Source organism: Yarrowia lipolytica, chromosome 1C (genome assembly GCF_001761485.1).
Source record: "Yarrowia lipolytica chromosome 1C, complete sequence".
In the NCBI taxonomy this organism is placed as follows: Eukaryota; Fungi; Ascomycota; class Dipodascomycetes; order Dipodascales; genus Yarrowia; species Yarrowia lipolytica.
Genome location: NC_090772.1, coordinates 3,322,360 through 3,348,364, shown reverse-complemented (window position 1 = coordinate 3,348,364; position 26,005 = coordinate 3,322,360). Strand labels below are relative to the sequence as shown.

The window sequence follows — 26,005 nt, the reverse complement described above, 5'->3', positions numbered from 1 at the left end:
CGGATATGTGTGTGCAACACCGTAAGAACCCATAGTCTGTCACGTCTATCTCCTCACAGCACTATTGTACGGTACAACAACGGTTGTAATAATCTCTGAAACCTTCTCTAGCGATGTTCTAGATAAATAATATACTATAACAAAGCTCTAATAGCGGTTCTTATTGTATCTCAATCCTTCCATACACATTATGTTTCCAATTCTTCCATACACTTCTGATAATGTCATCTAGGGTATGTACTGTACCCTGCGTTGTGACAATATAGAGTGTTTGGGCTTGCAGTAACATACCAGATAAGTATATATATTCTAATGTAACATTGATGAGGTCTTACCGTTGTTACTTGTCGCCACTGAGGTCAGACATGCTTCGCTCATTGTCTTCTTCGGTTTGGAGGATGGTAAGCAAGCTACGTACCCGTTTGTAGTGATGGCATATGTCATGTGGAGAGAAAAAAACTACTTGTATCCCCTTTCCAGTTCTTGTTTTGCCCCTTATCCCGTTTTTGTCAATTACAGTATACTGTAGTCTAGTTGTCTACTTGTAGTTGTTACAATACGCGCTGATTGGACGTCTGCTCGAGCTCGCACGACACGACCCACACCGTCCCTGTTGTGATGTTCCACCAGGTTAGGCAAAACTCTGTGTGCTGGTACAGTAGCTGTCAGCATTCTTTGGACATAGTATTTAACGATACTTTACGAATGGCTGTTTATAAAAAACAATCTGGCTCCCGATAATCCCCTTTAGTCTATGGCGGTACCTATAACGACGTCCTTGCATTATCATCAGCTCCTATTACTTAACTCAATCACAACAAACAGATCCTTCATATAAGCTGGAAACCTCTAATAACACCTAATCTTCATCCTTAATACACACAAACACTCGCATTACACAATTGGATTTACTATCAGTCTCGGCGAGGTCTCAGTCAAGCCCGAAGAGGAGGACGTGGTATTCAACGTTGCTACCTGTGAAGGTTCGGCTTCTAGCGATGCTGTCGGTACCGGTGTCATTCTGAGGGCTGGGGAGGGCTCTTCAGTCACTAAGCGTCAGTCATTGGGCAAGCTGGGCAACAGCAACACGCTGGGTGAACAGTCTTAGGGCCCCGGAGGCAGACTAAAGTCGTAGATGGAGTTTCAGGATAGGTTTTGTAGGTCCCCCCTTGCTACAACTTGTAAATAGCTACAGTATGTACAGTGCGATTATTATGTTACTACGCCCAGTGGGTGTGTCTAAAAAGGGCATTTTTGATTGGATTATACTGATGTGACTTATTTAAGAACGGCACCATCAACAATCTCCTTGGACTCGCCAGAAGCAGTGACAACGGGCTTATCCCAAGCCCACATGTTGTCAACAAACTCCTTATCCTCGGGCTTCGAGGGGTCGAGCTTGGTGAAGTCGTAAGACTCCCAATCGGGAGCAACGTCGAAGGCAGCAACGTGGTCCTGACCTCGGATCATGAAGGCACCGATGATACCGTTGTCATTGTTGGTTCCGTAGACAACAGCGGTACCGAACATGAACTTGGTGGAGGCAGACAGTCGGTTGACGAAGCCACCAATAAGGTTGGTGGACATGAAGGTGAGGGTCAGCTCATCGTCGTACTTGTACTTCACCTTCCACAGGGAGTAGTCCTCGGGGTCGTAGTGCTCCCAGAACCAGGGAATAGCCTTCTCTCGGGTATCCTCGTTGGAGTAGACTCGCTTCCAGTTGTCAATGGGCTCCTTGGCGGGGCCGAGAGCGGCAAGAGGGTGGGCGGCCTTCTTGGGGGCAGGAGCGTCCTCGGCGTTGGCGGCCTTGGGGGCAGCCTCCTTCTTGGTCTCCTTCTTGGTCTCCTCCTTCTTGGGGGGAGTGTACTGGATTCGCTCGCTGGTGACGGGGAAGTCGAAGCCAGTGAAGACAGCGTTCTTGGAGACGGTGAGCCACCATCGGGTAGTGGCGGGGTACTTCTTCTTCCAGGCGTCGTCAAACAGGTACTCGAAGCCTCGAGACAGGAGAGCGACATTGGCGACGTCAGCGTAGGTGACCTTCTCACCAACAAGGTAGGTGTTCTTGGTGAGGTGGGGCTCGTAGGTGAGAGCAATGAGCTTGTCGAGCTGCTCGGAAGCGGCGTCGACAGACTTCTTGTTGTAGGGGGCTCGGCCAGTCAGAGGGCCAAAGGTGTCCCAGGCAGCACCGAGGACCTCCTGGTTACCGAAAGAAACCCACTGCAGAACCTCGGCCTCGTCCTCCTTGGTCTTGGGGGCAAGAGGGTTGTTGGGGATCTGAGACAGGAGGTAGTAGGAGATTGCAATGAACTCGTGGATGGGGGTTCCGTCGGCGGCCACGAAAGCAGGCACCTTCTTCAGAGGGAAGAGCTTGCCGAACTCGGCGTCCCGCTGGACAATGTCGACATCGAGCTTGAAATGCTTGACGAGAGCCTTGAGGGGGGTAACTCGACAAGAGGGGGCGTCGTACAGCTTTCCAATTGACATTTTTTAGGTGGGGGGTGGTAGATGATTCGGAAATGTGAGCCACGTAATAACACTAATATACGAAATTGACATTTTTTAGCCTCGTTTGTCACATGATTGTACGTGAACTTTAGGGTTCCAGACGCTAAAATAATGTACATCATGATGCCGCCCAAGTCTACAGTAGACATAGATATGACTAGATTCGAGGGGTAATTATATTCAAAAATATCCTGTTGGTTCGCCAGGCCGTTCTCGTGATATTCCGATTGTTTCTCATGAGCTTTTCCTCTTGGATTGGTATCGAAATGGCAAGCCCAGCGGGTGCGGCGCGTCAAGCCACAACAAGCGTTGGGATAATAAGATCGGTTTTCGGTGGAAGGTAAGAGAACATTTGGAGGGAGGTGTTTTAGCACTCGGGGTATTTTGGTGATATGGCCATGGTTCGGTAATGTAAGTGAAGGAGGTGGACAATTTGTACAATTGCCTATATTTCTCGGTACTTTATGGTAGTTGTATGAGCACTCAGGTCGCGGTTATAGATGTTTGTGCTCGGTTGTGATGGGAGCATCTCCGCTTTCTCCGCTCACTTTCTGGGGAACTTGATATACACATCTCAACCACGTGCTGCAAGGGTCAACACACACTCTGGATTTTTTTTGGCCGATGCAGAACGATACGGAACACGAGATGACGATCGATAAGAAGTACAAGATCTAGTACAGTAGGTGCCCGTCCCTGACATACAAGTACTTCGTCACGCATGGTACCGATACCCGGCACAGTATATACCAATATGAGAACATTAAGACACTTCTTCGGAACGACATCTATCGACACGTGGACGCAACATAGTGATTAGCGTACCGCAGAGCTCTCTCGAGACATGTCCTTGATCCTATATCCTCTCATCACGTCCCGTTCGCGTGTATTAAACGGCAAAACAAGGACAGCTCGTCTGATAGATGTATTGCGTACAAGTAGCGGTACTGTACCGGCTGCTGCAAGGTTGATGTTTCCCCATGTTACCCTACAGTACATACTGTACTTATACAGGAAGACTACGAGTTCAAGTACGATACTTGAATGCCGCATTATGAGGATGACATAGGTGAAAAAGAGCAACAGCAGATCTGAACCAACTCAGGAACGCTGGAAAAACATTTCCACCTTTTCACCACGCCACTTCTAGCTCTCTCAAGTCCATGCTGTCCAGCGCGACATGTTCTGCTACGCAGCACTAATGTTATGCTCACCCAAAAAACTGAGCTTATTGGCTGCGTAAACGTCCCAACTAAAGCTAGTTCACATTCTTTGACAGCCCACTTCAAAATCACAACAAATTTTCTAACCTTCCAACAACACGCCTTGTTTTCTCTCTCACCCTAAACGCGAACTGAACGCCATGGCCAAGACAAGACTCATCCGTGTTGATCTCGACGACCAGACTCTCGGCTATCTCAAAGGCAAGCGGGACCAGGTTGTTGCCGCCACGAGAACCCTGGAGCTCGCTTCTCAGAATGTCGCCTGGGCCCTCAAGGACTTCCACAGCGATTACCAGCAGATCATTGGCAACGTCACCAAGATGAGTGAAGATGAGATTGCTAGACTCCAGGAGCTCAGCCCCGATTCCCTGCCACATCTTTCCAGCATTATGACACAGTTCAACGAGAGCCACCAGCAACAGCAGACAAAGCCCAAGCGAGCACGAAGAGACCCCAACATGCCTAAGAAGCCCATGACCGTGTTTCTGGCCTTTTCGACCGACCAGCGGGCCGTGATCCGGGCCGAGCGAAAAGCCAAGGGTCTTTCTGCTCTTGCTAGCTCGCAAATGGCCGCGGAGGTTACCCAAATGTGGGCCGACCTGCCCGAGGAGCGAAAGGACCAGTACAGACAGCAGTACCTCGAGCGACTGGCTGAGTACCGAACCAATAAGGCCGCCTACCTATACAATACCACAGGTGTTCCCATGGAGAAGATTGCTCTAATCAAGGCGAAGCCCGAGCCCGAGGCTGAGGCAGGGACCGAATCTTCCAGTGAGGAGGAGGAAGACGAGTTCGCCGACGCTCTTGAGAACCCTGAAGATCTCGAAGAAAACGACAAAAAGGAGGAAGAGGAGGAAGAGGATGACGAGGATGACGAGGAGGACGAGGAAGAGGTTGAGGAGCCCCCCAAGAAGAAGCGGGCCAAGAAGAGCAACTAATTTTGAATATTGTATAGATTAAAATGGACATTTATGGTATTTCACGCGAATGAGTTACAAACATGGAAGAGGCAATGAGTAGCAACACCTGTATGCCTATGCAGTGTCGTATGTTACAACCAGGTATTGAATCGTACGAGTACCAGTACAACTGTACCAATGTACTTGTAGTGCGGTTGATACTGTAAAATATATTTTTGCCTTCAATAATATCTGACACAATTCAAACCAACTCATAACCTCACACACAATATTGTAACCTCACAAATCAATATAAGACAGTTTTAGAGCTACACTACGCCGTACAGTTCCATTCGTACCACCGCCACCAAGAAGATAAAAGTGCGAGTAGCATGAATCATTAGACCTCCCCTCCTTTCGATCGCTTGGAGTTGCATCGTACAGTACATACTGTGGCTACTGTATAATATTAGTCAGATGCAGGACAGTCGATGGCTACTGGTAAATGAATGGGATAATCTCTAATGTGGTTGCCGAAGTTTTCACTCCTTCCGGAACGGCTTCTCTTGGTCACACTGTCACACACTGTCACACAAGAGTACAGTATGTACATAGGACTTGCCTTTAACCGGAAGCAGATCTCTCTATACCACAACTTTAACCTTTTTAAGCTCGTGATAACAACCGCAGCTCCAGTGATACAGGTTACCATATGTACTGTAAATTTGTCCCACTCCCCACAACCCTCCTTTTCTTCATTCTCCATTCACCACACTATATAAGCAACGAGTTGCAGGCCCACTACACAGATACTACTACGGCTCGGTGATGGGATACACACTAGACGAGGTTAGGAGGTCGTCTATAAAGGAGCCCCATCCTTACTTTCCCCCAACAAAAACCCCGTCTCCTGAGTTATCACAGAGACAGTTCCAGGTGCGTCGCAGGTCCTCGTTACGACAATGCCTGACCCCCACAGACCTGCAAACGTCAACTACGAGAGCGTTTTTGACGACGAAGAAAAAGAGACGACCAAAGATGAGTCACATCCACCCACACCCACAAAGACCACCCCCTCTCGCAGAACGTCGCTGGGCCACCAGTCGCTAGTGGGCTCTTATGAGGAGTCGCTACTGTCAGGCAGGATGTCTGCTTCGACATCAAAAACAGTCCCTTTCCATGCAGGTATTGGAGTTCTTGGTAAAGGGGGCTGCAACAAGCTGCTGCGATGTCCCAAGCAGATCAATATGTCCTTCAACGCTGGCTTTGTGGTCTGGGAAGACATTGCAAACACCAGCTCGCTCGTCTCAGCCACAGGAAGCCCCTACGTGGGCATAATTTCTCTAACAGAGTACTACCAGGCCCGGTTTGCCAGGAGAGAGAAACGAAAAACGACACAAGGAGAGCCCAGTGAAAGGACCAGAGTCAAAACGTTTCCAGGATACCGGATACCTCCCGTGGGCCAGCTCCAAGTGGTGGTATCCAACCTGCAAAAGACAGCAGTCAAGCTCTTTCTGATACCCTACAACGTTGCTGAAATGCCCAGCGGCACCCGAACATTTATTCGGCAAAAGGTCTATTCTGCATCGAGCACCCCTGGCTCCAAAGGCACCCTAGTCCATGCTGCACACATTCCTATCGTTCGTCTGGACAATGACAAGCTGTATCTTTGCGGGGACATTCGTCTGGTGTTCCAGAACCGAGTGTTGAACGGTGGTGCAATGAACGACACGACCTTAACTTCTCAGGAGCCTTCCAAGGACAATAACGATTTCACCAAGCACTACCTAGGCCTCGGGAGATCAAAGGACAACATGGTGATTGAGGAGATGATGGGCGGATGGTCCAAGGTGTCTGAGACACCAGCATGTTCACAATGAGCGCCGAACCACTCTATTTATTTGCATTAGCGTACAGAACTCTTGCTGACGCCTTACTCCCTACTGATTTGATATTCTTGTGTACCTTCGAAGGTGCATCCCTTTTGGTCATTGTATTTACGCATCAATCCATACCCCATCCTGACATCTGAATGGCTTTGTAATAGTACATACCTTACATACTGTACAGCTCATACATACCGTCGCTTAGTGATAGATTTGCATCAACAGAAATGTGGCTTAACACGCAACCTTTCGCGGGTATATGGTATTTTTTTTATTCTACAGTAGGGAAATACATTGCAGCTACTGAGGGCTGTGTGCACCCAACAGGGTCATGAAACAGGCGTTTTGGGCATATCCGTTTATGGCAGCAAGATTACTGTAATTAATTATCGTCCTGGTAAAATTGCCTTGTCCACCAATACTGTAGATGACGTCATCAGTGTATATTGAGTGGACGAAATGTTGCCCTAACAATAAATATTATTGGAGAAAAGCGCGATTCGCCTCTGCTTTTATCCTATTTACCCGATCATATTCAAGTATTATTGCTGTCTACCTCATTTGCGCCTTCATCCCCAGACGCTTATTAATGCGTCGGCTTTTTATAGGTTGCTCCCAACAGCGGTGACCATAAAATTGAGACACAGTTGACCTGCACACAAACCAGCCACCGACGCGTGTCGGTAGCGAAGTCAAAGTTAACCCCTTAGCTAAAAAGTCGTCTATTTATAGCCGCCTCACGTGGTGCATTGCAGGGACTATTGTCGATGACGAGTCCGCTGGAGGCGAAAAAGCGACAAAGAACCGAAATCTGTCATTTGTTTCTGCGCCGGAAATACTGTACCTGCTTTATGACTCAAACATTGGTGTACTTTTTTTTTAGCCTCCTGGGGTTTACCCTTCGCCATAATAAGACTACTTTGTAGGTGCCCATACAGCTCAAAATTTTAAGTTTGTATATTTTTGGAACGCAGTCCAAGGAAAAACAGAAACCTTCGAACATCGAAATCCTTACTTTACTACAGTACAGTAGCTGGATATTGCACCTGAGCTTCACAAAGTGAGTACATTTCGACTAAATTGTTCAAGCGCGCGGAGCAATCACAAGAAGTGAGTACGCGGCCCACGACTGGACCTGCGTTACGCGTTCTGTTCCCCACAAGACCACGTTTTTTTTTTCTTTTCTTTCTTTCATTACACCCCCTCCCCTGACGTGTGGTCCAACAGCAAACACATGACTAACACAGTGGATTCGTACAACAAATTCGGATTCAACTCGGAGACGGGTGAGCCCAACACTGGCCCCCAGGACACATCTGGCAGTGTCCCCAGTGAACACAGAGGCGACGGCTCGTTCTCCCCCGACATTGGACGAAAGAAGTCTCTCATTCGACCTGACCGAGCTCGACTCGACCCCGACTCGCGAACTTATCACTACTCGCAGCTGGCCGCCCAGCAGCAAAGCAGAATCAACGTGCTTCCCAGTTCCACCGGAAATGACCCTATTCTCGAGGAGCACTACATGCGCGAGACTGGCGAGATCCAGCCTGGTCAGGGATACGATCAGCCCTACGACAACGCCGTGAACCAGGAGGTGCTAGAGGAGGAAAACGAGGAATCATACAGAGAGGGAGAGGAGGACCCTTACGCCTACTCGGGCCGTCAGGTCTATGGTCTCAATGACGAGGTCCAAACCGAGGCCTACGTGCGAAAGTCGGACGAAATCTCCTCATCAGAAGAACAGGCTGCCGACACCCAACCGCCCATCATCGACCCACCTGTCAACGAAAAGGTTCAGCTCAGCCGTGGAGGAGGAACACTGAAGCGACACAACTCCGTCAAGCGACGAATGGGCACCCAACCCAAGCAGATTTCGCTGTGGATGACCTACTGTCAGATTGTTACCTTCTGGGCCCCCGCTCCTGTGCTCAAGATGTTTGGCATGCCCCAAAAAGCCCGACAGGACGCCTGGCGAGAAAAGATTGGCCTCATCACTGTTATTCTTTACATTGCCGCCTTTGTTGCATACCTGACTTTCGGCTTCACCATCACAGTTTGTTCCAGTTCCATCACCCGAGTGCGAAACGGAGAAGTCAACTCTGGAAACCTCATCATTAATGGTAAGCAATACGACTTTACCTCTATGAACCACCCTCCCACAGTCGAGGTTCCTACTGGCGGTAACTTCATGTACCCTCCTGTTAATGCTGGATCCATGGACGGTTCTTTGCTGTTCCAGAACGTCAACAACCACTGCAAGGGTCTAATCACCCCCAAGCCCGACTGTAAAATTCCCTACAACGGCGACAGCGTTGCCTGGTATATGCCCTGCCAGCTGCTCAACCAGGACGGATCTTCCCAACCCAACACTACTGAGCAGTTCTACCCCGGCTACGCATGCCACACTTCCACCACCGCTCGAAACGTCTACTACCACCAGCTGGTTGATGCCGGTGAGGTCTACTTCACCTGGGACGATATCAAGAACTCTACTCGAAACCTGGCTGTGTTCAACGGAGCTGTCATTGACCTGAACATGGTCAACTTCATTCTTAAGGACGACCTCAACTACCCCGAGATCTTTGACACTCTGCGAGATGACGATTCCATCAAGGGTACTGATATCTCTCGTAATATGGCCAACGGTCCTGATCGACAGGCTGCCCGATGTCTGCAAGAGATTGCCAAGGTTGGATACATTGATACCGAGCAGATTGGATGTCTGGCTTCCCAGGTTGTTCTGTATGTATCTCTGGTTTTCATTATCTCCATTGTCGCCGTCAAGTTCCTATTTGCTATCTACTACAAGTGGGCCATTTCTGCCAAGCAGGGAGCTTTCCCCATTGACAACAAGCAGATGAACCAGCGAGAGAACGAGATTGAGGACTGGTCCGAGAACATTTACAGCCAGGCTCCCATCAAGCGAGTGGACCGAGACCAGCCTAAGTCCAGTGCCACTCCCTTCCGTGGCCTCATCAAGCACCGATTCAACCAGCACGACAATAAGAACAAGCGAATGAGCACAATGGTGACCCAGGTTGGTGAGAGTGGAACTGCTCCTTCCGTCTACTCTCGAAACTCCGCTGCGATCGACTCCAACACTGATGTTGGCGGTGTTGTCTACGATTACGACTCTGGATCTCAGCCCTACGAGGCGCCCACCGTCAACGTTGTGCCCCAGCCCCCCATCGACTACCAACCGTTCAACTACCCTCTCGCCCACACCATGTGTCTGGTGACTGCATACTCCGAGTCGATTGACGGTCTGAGAACCACCCTTGACTCTATCACCACAACCGACTACCCTAACTCCCATAAACTCATTGTTATCATTGCCGATGGTATTATTAAGGGTTCCGGTAACGACATGTCTACCCCTGACATTTGTCTAAGTATGATGTGTGATATGCCTATCCCCGAAGACCAGGTGAGACCCTTCTCTTACGTATCTACTTCTTCTGGTACAAAGCGTCATAACATGGCCAAGGTCTACTCTGGTTTCTACGCCTACGATGATGCCACAGTTCCACCTGAGAAGCAGCAGCGAGTCCCCGTTGTGACTATTGTCAAGTGCGGTACGCCTGCTGAGGCCAACGAGGCCAAGCCTGGTAACCGAGGTAAGCGAGACTCCCAGATCATTCTCATGTCGTTCTTGCAGCGTGTCATGTTCGACGAGCGAATGACCGAGCTGGAGCACGAGATGTTCAACGGTATCTGGCGAGTGACTGGTATTCTTCCCGACTTTTATGAAATCATTCTCATGGTGGATGCCGATACTAAGGTGTTCCCTGACTCTCTGACCCACATGGTGGCTGAGATGGTCAAGGATCCCGAGATTATGGGACTATGTGGAGAAACCAAGATTGCCAACAAGCGAGACTCTTGGGTCACTGCGATCCAGGTGTTTGAATACTACATTTCTCATCACCAGGCTAAGGCCTTTGAGTCCGTCTTTGGTGGTGTCACTTGTCTGCCTGGTTGTTTCTCCATGTACCGAATCAAGGCTCCCAAGGGCGGAGACGGCTACTGGGTGCCCATTCTTGCCAACCCTGATATCGTCGAGCGATACGCTGACAACGTGATTGACACTCTGCATAAGAAGAACCTGTTGCTTCTCGGAGAAGATCGATACCTGACCTCCCTCATGCTCAAGACCTTCCCCACGCGAAAACAGGTGTTTGTGTCCAAGGCTGTCTGCAAGACCATTGTTCCCGACAAGTTTTCTGTTTTGCTGTCTCAGCGAAGACGATGGATTAACTCCACTGTGCATAACCTGATGGAGCTGGTGCTGGTCAAGGATCTATGTGGTGTCTTCTGTATTTCCATGCAGTTTGTTGTCTTCATCGAGCTTGTTGGTACCCTGATTCTTCCCGCCGCCATCTCGTTCACCATCTACGTTGTCATTATTGCCATTGTGAGAAAACCTACGCCTGTCATGTCGCTGGTTCTGCTGGCTCTGATTTTGGGTCTGCCGGGTCTTCTCATTATCATCACAGCATCTCGATGGTCATACGTCGTGTGGATGTTCATCTACCTGCTATCTCTTCCCATTTGGAACTTTGTGCTCCCCGTCTACGCATACTGGAAGTTTGATGATTTCTCCTGGGGTGACACTCGACAGGTTGCTGGTGAAAAGAAGGGCTCTGGAGGCCACGACGAGGAGGATGGTGAATTTGACTCGTCTCAGATTGTCATGAAGCGATGGAGAGACTTTGAAATGGACAAGCGACGCTACGTGCCACTGCCTCCCCAGAACGCGTGGATGAGCGATCCTCACATGCCTTCTTACAACCACCAAGGATTTTCTGCTAACTCTTCCCCTGCTCTTAGACCCCAGGGCTCTTCTCATGTCTACTCGGACTCGGTTGCCGGAGCCAGTGACTACAACGTTGCTCAAGGCCACGAAGTACTTTAAGGCGTCAAGCCAAAAGCATATATATAATCATGATAAAATTACCGTGTTAACGATGTGTAGCTAGAATCTGTATTGCAATAAATTAAAACGAATGCTGACCAGTAGCAATTCGGTGTAGGAGCTGGAGGGATCCTTGGATTCCAGCCTCAAAATGTCTGGTGAGATACGACCGGCTGTCCTTGGGGGAAATGAATATGGCCAGAATGACACTGGTGAGTCCGATACACAGAGAGAAGAAGAAGATACGTCGGATGGAAATGGACGACGACGAGTTTTTCTTAGAAAGCTTGTTCTGTTCCCGCTGCTGGTTGCGCTTGTCAATGAGTTTCTGGCGGGCCAAACGTTCGTTTTCCTCCCGCACTTCGGACTCCTTAATTTGTAACGAGAGGTATGAGCTAATCAGCGAGGGTGCTGTAGCGGAAGAAGACATGCTGTTAGACGACAGAATGGACTCTGACGGAGATTCAGCCTGGGGCGATTGCGCAGCTGTCGTCTTCAATACAGAGTAGTTTGACAGTTTATGCCAGGCCGGATAATTTTCCAGCATGGTTTTTGACGCTAGTTTCTGGGCTTTTTGGATACATCGAGACACGGTTTCCTGTTCTGTCTTGGGAAAGGTGTTTAGAACACAGTTGATGATGTCTATGTCTTCTGGGTCCAGGTTGCTGAGTTCATCCGATCTTAAAGACGTTAAGGATGCATAAATAAACAGAGGCGTTGCCATGGTCCCAGAAGCTAGAATGAAATCAAACAAGAGACAGACGGTGTCAAATTCGGGAATGTCGTGGGCAAACCAGGTCAGCACTGACGAGATACCGTACACCGGTCTCACCTCTTTGATTTGATCGCCAGTATGAGAGTCAAGCTCTGTGACCAGCGAGGGAATGAATTCCAAGTGGTCAAGGGTGTAACCCATGGAGGGCAGCATAAAGTCTCTGAGGTAGATGAGCGAGATCTTCTCCAGCACCTGGATGGACTGGTGCACGTCTTCCATGACCAGGTACACTACCTGGGCAATGTCGTGGTACCCCTGATAGTACCGTAGCTGGGGGTTGCGTCTGAGCACCGTGACAATGACTTTCGACAGATTCTGACGGGCTTCGGCGCATTTCTCATCGTCCTCAAACTTCGGATAGTAGACGAAACTTCGGTCGATGTCGAGTTGCACTTGTGTCTCGTCAGGGTGCGGGTCTTCTGGGGGATCGCTTCCTGTTACCGATGCCTCACTCAAAAGCAATGGCCAGGTTTGTTTTCGAAGCTTGGAGTTGAGCAGACCGCCCTTTGACTGTGCCAGTAGTTTGAGGAGAGACAGGTCGCCCAGGCTATATGCTGCTTCGACAGCCTTTTGTTTGGAGGAGCGCAGGTCGTCTGTGAGGGGTTCGCTGTCGCCGTAGTCGTAGACAGACGCACCAATTTGGCCGTCTACCCAGCTTTCTGTTACCGAGGTGAAGTCCATAGTGTGTGGTGGGTTATTGAGGGCTGTTGCCAACTTACTGTATACTGTGAACTTTGTCCCACATTGTCGCAAGGCTCGAACTGCAGGTTGTATGTATGGCACGCCATGATAGACGACGTCTTGCTTGGATGCACCACACTCGTTAAAATGAAAGAAATCGGCCGGGGTCTGTTCTCGAGAGTCTACGAAAAGAACAACCGGGCCCTTAAATGCATTCGACCTGGAGCACAACGGCCTCCCCACAATTTTGCCAGAGAATTAGCTATTCTTCAGGAAGTCAAAGGCCATCATCCCAACATTGTCTCCTTGCTGGACCACTATGAAGAGAGGGACCCGTTTGACTCTTCTGACGACGAGATGTGGGGCGACTCGGGCCAGGTGTTCACAAAACAACAGGTGCTGGTGTTCAACTACTACCCATACACCCTTGAGGATCTCGCCAAGGGTTATCACAAGGCTATCTTTCCAACACTCATTGAGCCTGGGGGGGACACCATGAGAAACAAGTTTCCGGAAGAAAAGGCGATCGAAATCATTACAGCAGTCGCAAGTGGTCTGGAATATATCCACCAAGAAGGCATCATCCACAGAGACATCAAACCAGAGAATATCATGTTCAAAACCAAGGACTCGGAGCCGGTGCTCATCGACTTTGGAGTGTCGTGGAAGGACGGGGGATCAGAAAAAGCAGACGAAAAAATCACAGACGTAGGAACAGGCGTCTGGAGAGCCCCAGAACTGCTGTTTGGAATCAGAGGCTACGACGACAAGGTCGATATCTGGTCCCTAGGATGCATATTAGCATATCTGCTGACTAGAAACGGGAAACCGTTCTTCTCCAACGAGGTACAAGATGGAGTGTCAGATCTGCGACTGGTGGCTGACATATTCGAAAAGTTGGGCACACCCTCCGCGAAAACATGGCCCGAGGTGGCTTGTGTACCTGCTTTTGAGAGCATGAACTTTTCCGAAACCCAGGGAAATGGACTGTCTCTGTTGCGAGGAACACAAAAGAGTAAAGACATACTGCAAGAGATGCTCAAGTACTCGGCTCACAAACGTGCTTCTGCTGCAGATGTCGTTGAGCTAAGCCGCACAAACTAAACTCACCTGTGCCAAACAATTTTGTCGTGGTACAATACCGGTATCGATAAAAAATCTCCCCTATATAGCTACACAAACCCATCTTGTCTTGGTGACTAGCGTGGTAGCTAGCCAATAAATGCATATAAATTAAGTAAACATCTCCTTGAAAAACTTGCCTCTCGATCTGGGCAATTTCTCCTTACATCCTGGAACAACACAGTGGTCAATCAGTGAGAATGGGGTGTCGACATATCGCCCTTTGAAATCTGTGATGCAATCGACGTTGATGTTGCTCTTGTCCTCCTTCTTTTGTCTACTAGTTCTTCTTCTCTTGATGAACTGGACACAAAGGCCACAGTAGACATGCCCACACTTGGTGAAGAACATGCGCTTGGAAAGCGTTCGTTCCACGTCTGTGAGGTCAGAAAACCGCGAGAACCGTTTCCTCTTCTTCGGGGATGATGATTTGCTCGGCTTCTTGGTCTCCGGAGGAATCCCGACTCCCAGATCGGAACGACATAATGCGCAGCATACCACCTGCCGTTTGCGCACCGATCTGGTGTATCCCTCTGTCGTTGTGGTCGGTGGTTCTGGATGCGAGACCTTCTTGGGGCCAAAGTTGGAGAGCGAGTCTTCCATGGAAGCACGCATAGCTCTCTGCAGGTCCTCCTCAAATGCTGGATCTTCTCTCATGTTGGGGCCGCCGAAACCTAGGCCAGGAATACCCTGTAATCTAGAGATGAAGTGGTGGTAGTGGGCGAACTGCCGTGGTGAGAATGACGGCTGACCTGGGTTTCGTTCTGCACGCACAGGGTAATGTGGCTGTCGAAAGAAGCCAAACCCGTTGTTGAGGTACTCATGCTGATCTTGCTGGAAGCTGTTCATGAATATCCGCTCCATGTTGAGTCTTGGATCTTCCTCTTCCTCTTCGGGCTCATCGGGTCGTTCTGTGTCCGAAATGTCGATAATCTCTGGCGTGCGACTCCTATAATTACCGGTATCGGTATTGGTGTTATCTTCCTCATCGGAAGATATGACGATAAAGGGGTCTTCGGATGCGGGTTCTGGGATGCAGTCTGTGGATCCTACGACCTCTGTCTCGTCATCAAGCACGGTTATCGGGTCGCACTCGCGTTGAGGTGTCATGGATGCTGGAAATGGGGCGTGTGACGTCAATATTGAACTTGTGGATGTGATTTTTGTTCCAAGCGGTTGCTCTTTTAGTAACGGTGGCAAACAAGGACTCTTCCCTCGTTATTGAGTCCCTGCAGTGGCAAGTGAGTGTTGTAGGGGCTAGAATTTTTTGTGCTGTTGTGTTTCGGCACGCACCACAATGCCCGATAACCTCTGTTTAGGTCACGTGCAATGGGAGCCCGGAATAAGGGTCCATTCTTTTGGGTTTGGAGGGACCATCAAGTGTCTCGGAAAAGGTGGCGCCAATATTGCCGGAATGAGCGATTTAGACTGGAGATTCAATTCCCTAGTACCGGAAACCCTCTTATTTCATTTCCCATTCTTTTCAAATTCACCTCCGTTTCTCAGCTGTCTAATACACCCTTTCAAGTCATTTCCAGAGCAACCTGTCACTCACACTTAATAAGCTCCTTACTACTTGTAGCACCAGATTTTGGCAGTGTGGCAAGTGACTTTTTGAGGCATACCCAGGCAGGTACATCTCAAGGGGGATTCACATATTTACGAGTACGATACTGCCCTGTTCATACTGTAATTACCATATCGGAGGGGAATTTTGCCTTCAGTGATTAGTTGAGTGCTGCTTTAGTACATACGCGTAGTGTTTCGCTGCTTGTAGCTACAAGTAGCCACATTGTAGTTGCCACTCGCCGCTGGATGCAAAGGAGGAGCTCTTATTACCTGTAGTGGTTCGTTTATACCAGTTCGTATTGTATGTATGAACGATACAAGTACAAACCATGGCGTATTGCGCTTACTCCAGCTCATATCAACAATGAAGTCATTCATACTATATACACTTAAAGCTCAGCGCTTTCTTCTTTGGCGGCCTGAAGACGCTCCTGTCGAGCCTCCAGACGAGCCTGACGCTTAGCCTCCTTGGGATCCAGATGCTTGCCCTCATGGAGCTTGGCAATGGATTTCTGCTGCTTGGCAATCTTTCGCTGCTCGGCTCTCTCGGTTCGTGTGACTCGGGCAGGCAGGGTGTTCTCACCGAAGAAGTTGACTCGCGCAAAGTAGTTTCGGTTGAGCTGGAATTCCTCGGTGGCGGAGGTATCAGTGAGACCAAGCTTCTCAATGGTGAAGAAGTACTTTTCGGGGTTCTTTCGCTTAAGGTAGGCGAGCATTTTTCGTCGGTCCTGCACCAGTTGGTTCAGCACAATTGTGTTCTCGATGTCCTGCTTGTTCTCTCTGAGATGGTTGACCAGATGGTGGATTCGGATGGTGTTGACGGCGGCCTGGACCTCGGGCGAGCCAGTGTCGCCGGGGAACCGCTCAAATTCTTCCCGAGCCAGACGGACCTTGTGCTTGAGAGTGTCAGCTGAATTTCCGTTCCGAAGAGACAGGATTCGGTTAACAGCTTCCCGCTTATTGGCGAGCTTGGAGGCCACGTCGCCCTTGGAGCCGCTGACGCCGGTCATAGTAGCTACCTCGGATCCAAACAGCAGAGCCTCAGTATCGGCCAGTTTGAAGCCGGGCAACTGGTTGGTGCCTAGACTGGCCATGGCATTGACTCGCTCGAGGAAGGCGTTGCCGGGCACGCCGAGAACGGGATCAACCCATGCAGCCTCCTCCTCCTTAGCCTTGTTGAACTTTCGGGCCAAATTCTTTCGCACTCGGGTCAGAGCCTCCTGTCGCAGAACCGCTCGACTCTTCGGGGGAGGCCCCTTTTTGCCTCGCATGTACTCGGCGACTGCGGATGTGTGGAAAGACGCGACTGGGGCGGCCATGGCTGCCTTTGGCAAAGCCACCAATGTCGATACCCTGGTTCGGATCATGCTTGTGTGTTGATTCGACTTGGTTGAAAATTTCGGTGATGTGAGGAGGTTGAAAATTGGCGTGATGGCCTGGGTTCGACTTTCCTAAATGTAGTTTAATTATGGTTGATTTCCAACAGCATCAAAATTTAACTCATGATCCACACGTTGCACGTTGCACAATGTACCGTAAAACGAGGGAATAGAAATAAGGAGTGAGACAGCAGTCGATCACGGCCATGGTTAAATAGCTTCGAACCGGGTGTAACAAGAAGAATTAAACCCAAATAAACGTGCTCAATCGAAACGGAAGCACAAATCCTGTGTTATACGTGTTGCTGAACAACCCCAGGACAATGCATGTGTATAGCGGCATATGAAAGGCTTCCAGTAACTCAAAGAAAGGTCGCTACTTGTACAATCTCCGACGTATAAGGAGATTTAAGACGCGTCGATAAACTGTAATCGCCTTGTCTGAAACATCTGGCTCTCTTATATTTGTTCTCATAATCGTACTCTACCGTTCTCTCGTCAACTCATTAGTCATCTATTATTTACATTGCACGTATACCTCGTAGGGAAAATTACCATCCTCGAGAAGCGAGCTTGTCGTGGGCTCGCAGAGACTCGACGGTTCGGCCGACCATAGCGGGGCCCAGGTTAGAGGAGACCTCAGCAAGAACCTTGGGGTCCTTGTAGTGGGTCACGGCCTGGACAATGGCCTTGGCTCGCTCAGCGGGGTTGTTGCCGAGGAAGATACCAGAGCCAACAAAGACACCGTCGCAGCCAAGCTGCATGCACAGAGCGGCATCAGCGGGGGTAGCGACACCTCCAGCGGCGAAGTTGACGACGGGGAGTCGGCCCTCCTTGGCGGTGATCTTGAGCAGATCGAAAGAGGCACCAATCTCCTTGGCGTAGGTGTAGAGCTCAATCTCAGACATGTGTCGGGTCTTGTTGATCTCGGACTGGATGGTTCGCATGTGCTTGACGGCCTCGGTGACATCACCAGTACCGGCCTCACCCTTGGTTCGGATGAAGGCAGCTCCCTCGTGGATTCGTCGGAGAGCCTCACCCAGGTTCTTGGCACCGCAAACGAAGGGGACCTTGAAGTCTCGCTTGTTGATGTGGTGGAACTGGTCAGCGGGGGTCAGAACCTCAGACTCGTCAATGTAGTCGACACCAATCTCCTCAATGATCTGGGCCTCGACAAAGTGACCGATTCGGCACTTGGCCATAACGGGGATGGACACGGCAGCCATGATCTCCTTGATCATAGCGGGGTCGGACATTCGGGCGACTCCTCCGTCGGCTCGAATGTCGGCGGGGATCTTCTCAAGGGCCATAACGGCCACGGCTCCGGCCTCCTGGGCAATCTTGGCCTGCTCGGCGTTGACAACGTCCATGATGACGCCACCCTTGAGCATCTGGGCCAGACCGGCCTGCAGCTTGAACTGCTCCTCAAAAGACTTCTCGACGGTAGACATTGTGTTGTGTGTGTGTTGTGGTAGTGTGGTGGGATGAGAGGTGTGGGGAACTACTATATACTTGTAGGGGAAAAAAATGACTCGGGTGGAAAATTTCAAACTCTAACTTCAGTCGGGTCATTTTGCCGCAGCAAAGCGGGGCTACTTGATTTCGGGCTAAATACGAGCTATTTCCGGGAAACAAAAGGTAGGATCCATTGGAAGCCGTGGGTGAATTGATTTTTTGTGTCAATTTTTCCATTGAGGCTTGTATAGAGTGGTTTAATGGCACTTATTGTTCCCCCCATCCAGGGACTGTCATTAAAGCGTATTTCAGTAACCGAAGTTTACTGAGAACAAGCCCTGACTCATATGGATACTTAGTTAACCCAGCAAGGAGAGTAGCAGCGGATATCTGGGGCAACCAGCCGAGAAAGTTATTCTTATCTCCGTTGAAGTGATAAGATCATGTCCTGACCCCCACTATGACACATCTACATTCGCAGCCACCAGATAACCTCAAACAGCATGTACCGTTCAGTGCCGTGTTATGCCGGATGAATGAGACTCTAGGGCTTCTGCCCCCAACTCACCCGCCCACAAACCCGCTAACGGTCAAAACACGGGGTCAAGGTGGGGCATTAGCGACTTATCATGTTAGGTGTTAGGTGTTGGGTGTGTACATACAAGCACCTTGGAATCTGGACATGTGTACACACCACACAACACTCCCCAAACAAGGCGGCTAAAGTTACGCTGACAAGGGATCGTGCGGCTATTCGACACGCACTAGACATGTGGTACGAGGTTAGGTTTTCCGGCCGTATCGGGAAGCGAGCAGCGAGCATGTACAAGCACGATACGTACCGGTACGAGTATGTCTACCTGGCTGCATCTCGGAAGCCGCGTTTAGTCAGCCGTAGGCAGGTAGCAGTAGGTAGGGTCATGTGACGTGATGTCGTTGAGTGAGTCTAACCGGAGCTAAGTACGATAGCACACACCACACAGTGACTAACAGTTGATGTGAGTCTAACACCGATTAGCCACGATTCTAAGTGTGCAACTTCCGAGATGTGGGGTACAAGTACAGTATCATTAGTCCGGAAAAGCTGCTTGTAGGGTAACATTATTAGCTTCATTATCGTATCCTACAAGTAGTATGTATATGGCGAGTGCTATAGTAGCGACTGTTTATCCCGACTACAATATATCCACTGACTCTTTGGCTCATCCGCTTGATCCTCACAAGTACGAGTATGTACTCATACCGATACAGTAGGTGTCACTGACACGGCTACCTGAGCACCGAGTCTTTTTTAGCCTCATGACCTCTACAAGTAGATGACTGTTTGAGCTGACTAAACTGCTCGAGTCTAGACACAATTGCTCACATACAAAATGGACATCATATCTTATCTGACCCAACGTTGATGTATATACTGAGAGTGTTCTATAGTCACACTACTTACATGCCAATATCCCCACATACCCACATGCTAATGCTCCAGGAACCGCTTGATGGGTCCTCCCACATTCTCCACATCCAAAAGGAAGGTGTCATGTCCATACATGGAAACGTCCTCTCCAAGCTCAATGTGATGAATGCCAAATTCGTTACCTCCCTGCTGTCTCACAGATTCTCGCAGAACTTCAGCAATCTCCTTCTGCTGCCAACTGGGAAACAGAATGTCGGAAGCAATTCCAATCACCAAGACCTTGTGCTTGGCCACATTCTTCACTCCGTCCACTAGATCCTGTCGAGAAGGAGTCTTGACCTCCGATCGCGGCTGCTCCTCAATCAGCTTATCGGGAAGAGGACACTGTGCCGCTTCATTCTCATGTTGTCGAGTTCTGGCTCGGATAGCCTTGGTGTGCTTGGTGGACTCAACACCGAGATCAAACAGATCCATACCCTTGCTAACGTATAGAAGAGAGTTGGCGTCGTACTCCAGACAGAACTTTTCGCCAGCATGATCCAGGTAAGTCTCAATGAGGAAGTCGGGACACAAAGCGGGTGCTCGGGTGGGGTCAGCTCGATCTCGTCCGAATCGCTGCTCCCATTCGGGACCTGATCTGTATGTGATGGTGGCGACCTCTCGAGCCAGCTTCATTCCGACGTGAGGGGGGACGCTGTCGTAGTAGTTGCCTCGTTTCCAGTTAGCATCGGACATGAGAATCTGACGCTGAACATGTCGCATGGCAATCGAGTAGGGATGGGATCGAGCACATCCAGAAACAGATACCACCCTGTCCACCTCGGCAGAAAAGTCGTTGGCATACGCGAGGGACTGCATACCGCCCATGGAGCTGCCTACAGAAGCATGTAGCTTTTTGATACCGAGTGATCGGATCAATCGGTTCTGACCTCGGACCATATCATTGATAGACACAATAGGAAACGAGGTTGCGTATCGCTTGCCACTGGCAGGATCGATACTGGATGGACCAGTGGATCCGTAACATCCGCCCAGAACATTTGTGCACACCACAAAGTACTTATCTGTGTCAATGGAAAGTCCCGGACCAATGAACTTTTCCCACCATCCCGGTTTGGGGTTGTCGGGGTGCGATTTGGCGTGTGAGCTGGCCGACAGACCCGTGTGGATCAAGATACCGTTGGACTTGTCTTCGTTGAGCTCTCCCCACGTTTCGTAGCCAATATCAAACTCCGGAAGCACTCCTCCATAGTCGAGATACAGAGGCTTATCACTGTGGTATGTCTTGTAGCCCTCATTGACGCCGTAACTGGGTTCCGGACCAGATTCAAAGGATTGTGTGATGCGTTGTTGTTTTGACTCTAGGTGATCCAGGCACGGAAATGCGAGTTGCGGGTTGGAAGACTTGCGTACTGTAGAGGTAGCAACCTGCCGAGCAAAGACCATGCTTTGAGGCCTGATGCCTCTGAGAATTCTTGGAGTTGAGCGAGCGAGTTTCATTGTATGCCTTGACAATTGAAGTGTAGTTCTGACACTTGAGAGTGGGAGTTGATCGCATATGTAATAAGCTTTTGTATAAATCTCGCCATGTCACATGCAGATCTGATGTGAGGTGGGCGTTGCTGGGTAGTGGGAGGGGGGAGGTTTGGTGGGGGTGTTATCATGTGACAAATCATACCTGTGCTCTACGAGGCACATCACGTGATACGGTTGTTGGTAATAATAGTACAATCTGTTAAATATAAGACACGCTTAAGACACACGTAAAGTTCACTACAGCCTTGCTTGAACCACGGCGGTTCGAGAGTCCTGATTAGAGTGCATGAGAAATGCAGCCAGAACTATACGGGAGGCGAGTTGAGAGAAGACATGTACAGTACATACTGTACGAGGACTGTAAGAAAAGTGAAAGATTAAATGCTGAGGGTGATAAAGTGACAAAAAAAAAGCAGGACGACACTGGGTGCAACAGAGAAACCTCCATTGTGCCCAATAGCCATAGGTCGAGAAGTGTGGGGTGTGATTAGTGTCACAGGAGAAGAGGGAGGCGGAGGTGTAGGTGTTGATTCAAGCAAGAGCTCAGGGATAGGCTCTAGAGCAGGTTCTTTATCGGGCGTTGGTTGAGGTTTATAATCTGGGTCATCAATGTAAATAGGGGCAGGTGGTGACAGTGAAAAAGTCTTGGAAGGCGGGTTAGGAATAACTGGAGGTGTGTATGGCTCATGTTCAGCAGGAATAGGTGTGGGATTAGGCCTCTCAGGTGTAAAAACCTCAGGGAGACCGATAGATTCCAGAGTCTGAGCAAAGGGACGAGGAATAGGTTGCTTGGTGTGACGCGTAGGGTTCAAACTGACGGTGGTACTGTCAATAGTGAAGGTCTGTGTCAAAGTTATCGAGAAGGTGGTGGTTGGCTCTTCGGGTTTTGGGGTAAGGGGCTCATCGGTTGGAGTAGAAGTAGGAAGTTCACTGTCAGGACATGTTTTCACCGTTGTAGTCTTGTCCACAAACACGGTTGTTGTTGTAGACTTGCTGGTCATCACAGTGGTGACATTGGCAAGAGAAGTAATGACAGTAGTGACGCAGTAAGTGGTTGTCAGTTCAGTAGGCACCTGTACAACTGTGGTGTACAGGACAGGAGTCTCGGTGGTGGTGGCGGTTTGTGGCGGGGTACCTGAAGGAGGAGCAGGTGATTCAGGTGGGTAAACAGTACGTCTCACTGTAAGAGTTGAGAGGGTCGTAGTAGTGGGCTCAGTGGGTTTGCTGAACACGGGCGTCATGGTGAAGTTTCGAGTGACGTCCCCATAGACCGTTGAGTTCATGATTAAGGATGTGTTGTACGAGATTTCAAGGGGGGCTGAGGTGATTGAACAGTTGTGAAAGTGGCCGATGGTCGTGTTTCCAGGCACATTTGTATTGGCAAGACTCGTACAGTTGTAGTCCAGGGTCATGGAAGAGTTGCGAGGCGCCTTTTCGTAAACAGTGTCAGCGGTAGTGGCATTAAGGACCGGCACCAACGAAGAAATGCTGGATCCGCTCGCCAAGGGCCAATAATGCGTAGTCCAGCTACTGGTAGTGGTCGAGTTTGAAAGAGCGTAGGGCATTTTTCAGGTCGTGAGTGGTACCGGTACAGCTACACAGGCAGAGGGAGCGCACAACCCTTTATATCAACCCGGGCCATTTGCCAGGGCTCACAAGAGATGCCGATCCAACAGGGAAACAAACAAACTGATGTGCCTGGATGCGCAGGGGTTGCTTAAATCACCGACCAAACAGGAAGGTCGAGGTCGTGTGAGAAAAAACGGTCCTATTTGGTTAAGACCTAAAATGGGGTATCTGGTGATCGGTAGAGAGGGAATTGGCATTATAACGTACTTGGAGCGGGTTAGAGAATCCCTTTCAGCACATTTTGGGTATCAAAGGTACCATCTATCTGTTGATACAGGTATTTGTATGTGGTATGGTTATGCAGTAACACTGGCTTATATAACCACACTTGGGGTGTTTTTAAAGTAGACTTTCCCACTTCCACTTGACTTCTTCCCATCTGCAGATATATTCTGTCACTGCAAAAATAGAGTTGGGCAAGGATGTGTGACAGTGCATATTTTCTCCGAAACCAAAATTTCTGGACTGTCGAGGAGCGCGGGATGACGAGCAAGAAGTGGAACCAACATGGACAAGATGAAGCTGATAATGACACAGAGGAAGTAATGGTTATTCCATGGACGTGTCATAATATGTTTGGTGGATTCCGATTCTCTAATCTTGTACATTTTCTGACACCACTCCAAGCTGTCCCTACGACGCGTAATCTTCATGCCTGCAAGGTGTGTGTGCTCATCTCATAACCCCATGCTCTTAAGACTTCGATGGTAGTATTATTTGTGTCCTCGTGAAACGATCGTGCTCCGTCCAAAATAGAATACTAGTAGAATGTGCTTTAATATCTTTCTTTTATACCCCCTAGTAGAGCACTCCCAGTGTAGCATGGCATGGCGCTGCCCTCGCCCCAGGGCTGTAGTCTCGGAGCTTGCTTGATGCGATCCAACCTTTTCTGTCGAAAACTGCACAAAAACTTCGTGTCCTCAACCACAAACATCATGGATCCCGAACAGAACGGCTTGAACGGGGCCCATTCGGCCGCCGACAAGACTACCGACGCCGTGCCCGCCGTGCCCGCCGAGACCCACGCCAACCATGATTCCCCCGATACTCAAGTCGCTTCAACACTGGAGACAAATGGACGCGACTCTCCAGGCGCCTCTTCCAAACGCCAGGGAGACGACATCGAGACTCCTCCGGCTAAGAGAGAAAAGATCCCGTCGCTTAAGCTGCGCCTGAGCCTGAGCAGCCAGGACTCCACGCCGCCATCAAAGAAGTCGACCAAGAAGGACTCCAGCAAGGACAACTCCAAGAAGGACACCAAGAAGGACACCAAGAAGGATACAAAGGCAACGCCAAAGAAGGCCACTCCTAAGAAGGCTACTACCAAGAAGGACACATCCAAGAAGGACACACCCAAGAAGGACACACCCAAGAAGGACACACCCAAGAAGGACACACCCAAGAAGGACACACCCAAGAAGGACACACCCAAGAAGACTGCTGTCAAATCAGAACCCAACACGGCCGAAAGCACTCCTGCTCCTTCCACTCCCACAAAGACTACCAACGGCAAAAAGGCCGTGCCGTGTCCCCCAAAGTTCCAGATCTTGCTGTCGGACTACCCCGAGTATGTCATCTGGGGCCGTCTTCAGATCCGCGAGTTTCTCATTCGATTCAACGACATCATATCCATTGGATCCAGACACGGTCCCTCACTGAACGATCTCACTGGACCCTGGAACGAGTTCATGTATAAACACATCATTACCGCGCTTCTGTCAGTACTGACTAAGGACTACGCGGTTCATGCCAAGCTGCCGCCCAGCAGCAACAATGCATACAACCATCCTGGGCCGCCCATGGACAAGGAGGTTCACACGGACCTGGTGAAACAGATCGAGCGAATACCCGCAGAGTCCGAACGGCTGTGGCTCATGCTGTCCGACTACATTGAGATCGCCAATGAGAAGCTCGGCAATATTGATCCTGTAGTTGGCAAGACCATGCTTAAGGATAATGTTGAAGAAGAGGAAGTGGAGGAAGAGGGGGGAACAAAACTGACTAGCCGTGAGGTCCAAAAACTCGGAGACCTGTCTACCGAGCTGGACTACGAAAAGCGGTCCATCGACCTAGTGGGGCGACTAATTACTCTGGTCGCTTCTACTGAGCAGGTACGAAACGCCCTCGCTCGAGACAATGACCAGCGTGAGGCATCATATGCAGAAACCGTCAAGAACCTCAACGTTCAGTGGTATAAGAAGCGAGAGGAGCTGAAACAGAGCCGGCCCAACGGAGCAGGAAAGGGACGAGCAGCACTATACGAGTGGCAAGACGTTCATGCTGTTGCTAAGAATGCTTGGATTGAAAGCGTTGAGCAGGCCAAATATGCCGTCATCATGAGCAACAGACATAGACGACACCGCATGCTGCCCGTGGGCAAAGACCACCTTGGAAACACTTACTGGGTGTGCCAAGAGCGACTCACCGGAGTTCGGGATCTTTCCAGTTTCATAATTATTGAGAAGGCCGAGGGTTCCGAGTACCCTGTTCCCATGCAAGAGCTGATAGCATACAACGAGGCTCACCCTCCCAAGCCGAAAAAGAAGAAGCCTATCAAGAAGGCTGCTCAGCAACCTACCAAGGAGGAGGGGAATGAAGGAGACGAGGAGACTCCTGCTACTGAGGAGGTGGTTGCGGAGGAAGAAGAGGAAGAAGAGGACGAGGCTCCTCCATTGCTTCCAGATCCCAACCACGAGTTCTACCACTTCAGTCTAAACACATCTCGGCCTCTTCTAGGCGCCAACCAAAACACTACCTTATATATGGTTACGTGCAAGGAGGACGGCGAGCTTTTGGCAAAGTGGCTGCCATACCATATGGGCGAGAAGGATCCCACCAAGCCTCCCAATGAGCGTGACAAGTTCATCCAGCGAATCAAGCAGGTGAGCGAGATCATGCTTCCTCGAGAGCTGATTGCCACATAATATAGACGACGTGGGAAAATGTAAAATAGTATATATTTCTATATGATGCATGCTGGAAGAAGGCATACGGTTGTGTAAGTAGTTGCACACACCAAA

General features: G+C 49.8%; 13 protein-coding genes across 13 annotated transcripts; 6 read left to right on the top strand and 7 right to left on the bottom strand.

The window, feature by feature from the left end:
• Positions 1–618: 618 nt before the first annotated feature.
• YALI1_C33471g (uncharacterized protein) lies at positions 619–1,277 on the top strand (the record flags this gene model as incomplete). The annotated part of the gene is made up of 3 exons (XM_068282544.1): positions 619–653; positions 919–1,094; positions 1,231–1,277. The coding sequence occupies 3 exons, from the start codon at positions 619–621 to the stop codon at positions 1,275–1,277; spliced, it is 258 nt and encodes an 85-aa protein (XP_068138645.1).
• A 1-nt stretch (position 1,278) lies between these two features.
• On the bottom strand, positions 1,279–2,484 carry YALI1_C33458g (elongation factor 1 gamma domain-containing protein; the record flags this gene model as incomplete). Its single annotated transcript, XM_502225.1, has 1 exon — positions 1,279–2,484. One exon carries the CDS (start codon positions 2,482–2,484, stop codon positions 1,279–1,281), a length of 1,206 nt encoding a protein of 401 aa, XP_502225.1.
• Positions 2,485–3,868: 1,384 nt separating this feature from the next.
• On the top strand, positions 3,869–4,666 carry YALI1_C33444g (uncharacterized protein; the record flags this gene model as incomplete). The annotated part of the gene is made up of 1 exon (XM_502224.3): positions 3,869–4,666. The coding sequence occupies one exon, from the start codon at positions 3,869–3,871 to the stop codon at positions 4,664–4,666; it is 798 nt and encodes a 265-aa protein (XP_502224.1).
• Positions 4,667–5,589: 923 nt separating this feature from the next.
• On the top strand, positions 5,590–6,507 carry YALI1_C33427g (uncharacterized protein; the record flags this gene model as incomplete). Its single annotated transcript, XM_502223.3, has 1 exon — positions 5,590–6,507. The coding sequence occupies one exon, from the start codon at positions 5,590–5,592 to the stop codon at positions 6,505–6,507; it is 918 nt and encodes a 305-aa protein (XP_502223.3).
• Positions 6,508–7,747: 1,240 nt separating this feature from the next.
• On the top strand, positions 7,748–11,428 carry YALI1_C33406g (uncharacterized protein; the record flags this gene model as incomplete). The annotated part of the gene is made up of 1 exon (XM_502222.4): positions 7,748–11,428. The coding sequence occupies one exon, from the start codon at positions 7,748–7,750 to the stop codon at positions 11,426–11,428; it is 3,681 nt and encodes a 1,226-aa protein (XP_502222.3).
• Positions 11,429–11,510: 82 nt separating this feature from the next.
• On the bottom strand, positions 11,511–12,884 carry YALI1_C33354g (uncharacterized protein; the record flags this gene model as incomplete). Its single annotated transcript, XM_502221.1, has 1 exon — positions 11,511–12,884. The coding sequence occupies one exon, from the start codon at positions 12,882–12,884 to the stop codon at positions 11,511–11,513; it is 1,374 nt and encodes a 457-aa protein (XP_502221.1).
• A 105-nt stretch (positions 12,885–12,989) lies between these two features.
• Positions 12,990–13,988, top strand: YALI1_C33353g (uncharacterized protein; the record flags this gene model as incomplete). The annotated part of the gene is made up of 1 exon (XM_502220.2): positions 12,990–13,988. One exon carries the CDS (start codon positions 12,990–12,992, stop codon positions 13,986–13,988), a length of 999 nt encoding a protein of 332 aa, XP_502220.2.
• Positions 13,989–14,117: 129 nt separating this feature from the next.
• Positions 14,118–15,116, bottom strand: YALI1_C33332g (uncharacterized protein; the record flags this gene model as incomplete). Its single annotated transcript, XM_502219.1, has 1 exon — positions 14,118–15,116. One exon carries the CDS (start codon positions 15,114–15,116, stop codon positions 14,118–14,120), a length of 999 nt encoding a protein of 332 aa, XP_502219.1.
• Positions 15,117–15,964: 848 nt separating this feature from the next.
• Positions 15,965–16,942, bottom strand: YALI1_C33314g (mitochondrial 37S ribosomal protein uS15m; the record flags this gene model as incomplete). Its single annotated transcript, XM_502218.3, has 1 exon — positions 15,965–16,942. The coding sequence occupies one exon, from the start codon at positions 16,940–16,942 to the stop codon at positions 15,965–15,967; it is 978 nt and encodes a 325-aa protein (XP_502218.1).
• Positions 16,943–17,505: 563 nt separating this feature from the next.
• On the bottom strand, positions 17,506–18,405 carry YALI1_C33299g (uncharacterized protein; the record flags this gene model as incomplete). The annotated part of the gene is made up of 1 exon (XM_502217.3): positions 17,506–18,405. One exon carries the CDS (start codon positions 18,403–18,405, stop codon positions 17,506–17,508), a length of 900 nt encoding a protein of 299 aa, XP_502217.1.
• A 1,475-nt stretch (positions 18,406–19,880) lies between these two features.
• Positions 19,881–21,320, bottom strand: YALI1_C33270g (uncharacterized protein; the record flags this gene model as incomplete). Its single annotated transcript, XM_502216.3, has 1 exon — positions 19,881–21,320. One exon carries the CDS (start codon positions 21,318–21,320, stop codon positions 19,881–19,883), a length of 1,440 nt encoding a protein of 479 aa, XP_502216.3.
• A 413-nt stretch (positions 21,321–21,733) lies between these two features.
• On the bottom strand, positions 21,734–22,921 carry YALI1_C33254g (uncharacterized protein; the record flags this gene model as incomplete). Its single annotated transcript, XM_502215.3, has 1 exon — positions 21,734–22,921. The coding sequence occupies one exon, from the start codon at positions 22,919–22,921 to the stop codon at positions 21,734–21,736; it is 1,188 nt and encodes a 395-aa protein (XP_502215.3).
• Positions 22,922–23,812: 891 nt separating this feature from the next.
• Positions 23,813–25,909, top strand: YALI1_C33245g (uncharacterized protein; the record flags this gene model as incomplete). The annotated part of the gene is made up of 1 exon (XM_502214.3): positions 23,813–25,909. One exon carries the CDS (start codon positions 23,813–23,815, stop codon positions 25,907–25,909), a length of 2,097 nt encoding a protein of 698 aa, XP_502214.3.
• Positions 25,910–26,005: the final 96 nt, after the last annotated feature.